Source organism: Lagopus leucura, unplaced genomic scaffold (genome assembly GCF_019238085.1).
Source record: "Lagopus leucura isolate 7727_CA_CO unplaced genomic scaffold, USGS_WTPT01 Super-Scaffold_702, whole genome shotgun sequence".
NCBI lineage: Eukaryota > Metazoa > Chordata > Aves > Galliformes > Phasianidae > Lagopus > Lagopus leucura.
Window position 1 is genome coordinate 11,067,844 of NW_024962254.1, and position 2,866 is coordinate 11,070,709.

Consider the following 2,866-nt stretch of genomic DNA (forward strand, 5'->3'; position numbering starts at 1 on the left):
GTCCGGTGCTTTGGCGCCCCCTGCAGGCCGGCCGGCGCTGCGCTGTCTGTAGCCCGCCGGGTCGGTGCGGCTGCCCTGGCCCAATGCTCCTATCGCCCTGGAGTTGTCCTGGAGGTACACGGCAGAAGGCAGATAAAGTTCTCTTCCCTGGCTTGGCAACCCCTTCGCTTTGGATGAGAGTGGGTCTCGTCACTTACATTCCCGAGATTTGATATCTAAAGGACTGTAGGAACTTGGCAGTTGTCAGTAGTTGGCAGAAAAAAACTATGCACCTGGAAAAATTCTTAAGCACATGGATGTTTTTTGAAACACTGTTCTGCTGGTCTGAAAGCTGCTCCTGATGATAGCTTCTGCTGCCTTGTGTTTGGTAAAGCCAGGTCTGCATGCCATCTGCCAAGGAAGATACTATGCAGAAATAAAAAGCAAGAACCCAGAATGTATGAGCCTGGGGAAAAGCAAAGACGGGGGGGGAAAGCACATGAAAAATAAAAGAAGGTGAAATGGTTTAATAGTGATGTTAATATATTCATTTTATTCATATTGGATTTATTTATTCCCTTGCCTCATCAGTCACTGGGCTGTGCTGGACAGGCCCAATAACACTTTTTTTTCCCCCTCCAATTATTTGACCTACTGATGCGTGCTCAGACAAGCGCTGAGATGCAGCTGAACTGGGCTGTAGCTCAGCAGAAGACCCCTTGCAGTCACTGCAGGAGATCATTGTCCCTGCCTACTCTGCCCTCATGAGATCCTATCTGGAGTACTGTGTCTGGGCCTGCAGCTCCCAGTAGCGGAAGGATGTGGAGCTGTTGGACTGCGTCCAGAGGAGGGCCACAAGGATGACTGAAGGACTGAAGCATCTCTCTTGTGAAGAAAAGTTGAGGAAGTTGGGCATATTTAGCTTGGAGAAGAGAAGGCCCCAGGGAGACCTCATTGCGGCCTTCCAGTACTTCAAGGGATCTTACAAGTAGGAGGAATACCTTCCTTTTACACAGGTAGATAGTGATAGGACAAGGCTTTAACCTAAGAGAGAGGAGATTTAGATTAGACGTTAGGAAGAATTTTGTTACTCAGAGAATGGTGAGGCACTGGCACAGGTTGCACAGAGAGGCTGTGAATGCCTCATCTCTGGAGACATTCAAGGGCAGGTTGGCCTGGATCATGGGCAGCTTGATCTGGTGGACAGCAGCCTTGCCCACGGCAGGGGGATTGGGACTAGATGATCTTTAAGGGCCCCTCCAAACTAAGCCGTTCCATGACTCTATGATGTAATGATCTTAGAATTTCCCTGAATTGCTTCCAATCTTATGGAGCTATGATATGCTTTTTTATTATTTTATTCGTAGTGGATTCTTATTCATTCCCTTGCCTGTTTAGTCTCGGGGCCAGGACTGTAAGTGCTACTGTATGGGCAGTACCTTAGTATTACTGCCAGAAGTAGGTACATGAGCAAGTTCATTGCATCTCCTTTGTGTTAGCTCCTTCAGTTTTTCCCTGATAAAAAACTGAGCTCGGCCTCTGCTGATGTAATTCAAGTTAACTTTCATTAGTTTTGCTGAGAGCAGAGCTGTAATGACAGCATTTGTGTGTGCATGCACCTAGCACAAATTGCTAGGTTTGGAAGGAAGAAGAGGTGGGCAGTGGGCAGCTGGAATATTTCAGGCTCCGGTTGGCACTGCTGACATCAGATCTTGGCATCCGACGTCAAGAGAGGTTGCAGAGGGCCTGTGGTTAAAGAGCAGCTGGTGACAGAAGGCAGGGAGATACTGCAATGAAGTGAGTGAGTGCAGTTTCTCTGTCCTCTTGCATCAGGGGTGTCCGATTGCATGTCTTTTACCTGTGGATGCGTGCTCAGACAAGCGCTGAGATGCAGCTGAACTGGGCTGTAGCTCAGCAGCGGACCCCTTGCAGTCACTGCAGTCATGCTGGGTGTGAACGCCACCAAAGAGCTGCGTGTGGAGGGTACCAAGGGGGCTCAATATGAGCTAGGACAGGCTGGGTGTAGCGTAGCCATAGTTGTGCAAAATCAGCCTGCTCTGGCAATGAAGCTACATACATATGCCAAGAGCCTGTGTTGCCTGTAAGCCTTTGGTTGGATCTTCTCTGACCAGTCCTCCTGGAAGCGCTGTGCTTGTGTAAAGATATCTGCCCTGCTCCTTATGCAGGGGATATACCCTGGATCCTTCTTCATCCTCACGGTGTACCTCTAACGGTGTAGCTGGAGTATTCAGCTCCCGGTTTAGAGAGTAGACACTAGACAGCTTTTTGGGGGTAAATTTTTGGTTTTATTTTTTGTTGTGGTGTTGTAATTTTTGTTGTTGGTATTCCACATCAGAACATCACGTAAAGCGGTGGGAGTTGGAGAGTTGATGTTCTGGTTCTGTGCACTGCTTTTTTGAGGCATTTTGGTTGTCGGAGGGGAAAGGAGGAGCGGCATTCCCCAGAGGACTTTGGGCTCAGAGGAAGAAAGCTGCAGCTCCTGGCAGGACACCGGCTGCTCTCCCTCTCGCGGACTCGTCAGATGGTTGCCGCTGCTTTGCAGTTTTTGTAGACCCGTCTGCAATCTCCGTATGCTTCTCCTGGGGCCCACGAGTCCGTTGCCTCTATAGTCACGGGGCCGTGCCACACCAGCTCGTAAGCCATTAACGCTTCTTTTTTTTCCCTCTGGTCCATGGCTGCTCCTGCAGGATCTTCAGGGCTGGTCCCGGGAGGGGCATCGTGCCTGAGATGGCCGCTGCTGCCTGGAACGGGGGCTGAGGCTTCCTCCCGACTGTCTTTGGGAATTGGAAGGCCGACGATCCCATGGGGAACGGCTTCGATCTTGGTTCTGCCCTCGCTGCAGAACACTGGAACGTCTTCTGCGTTC

General features: G+C 50.2%; 1 protein-coding gene across 1 annotated transcript in view; it reads right to left on the bottom strand.

The window, feature by feature from the left end:
- Nucleotides 1–2,517: 2,517 nt before the first annotated feature.
- The window catches only part of LOC122175065 (G2/M phase-specific E3 ubiquitin-protein ligase-like), a 3,126-nt gene continuing 2,777 nt past the window's right edge, over nt 2,518–2,866 (bottom strand). The window contains 1 exon segment of the mRNA XM_042862460.1: nt 2,518–2,858. Within this exon segment, the coding sequence (XP_042718394.1) occupies nt 2,518–2,858 (341 nt within the window).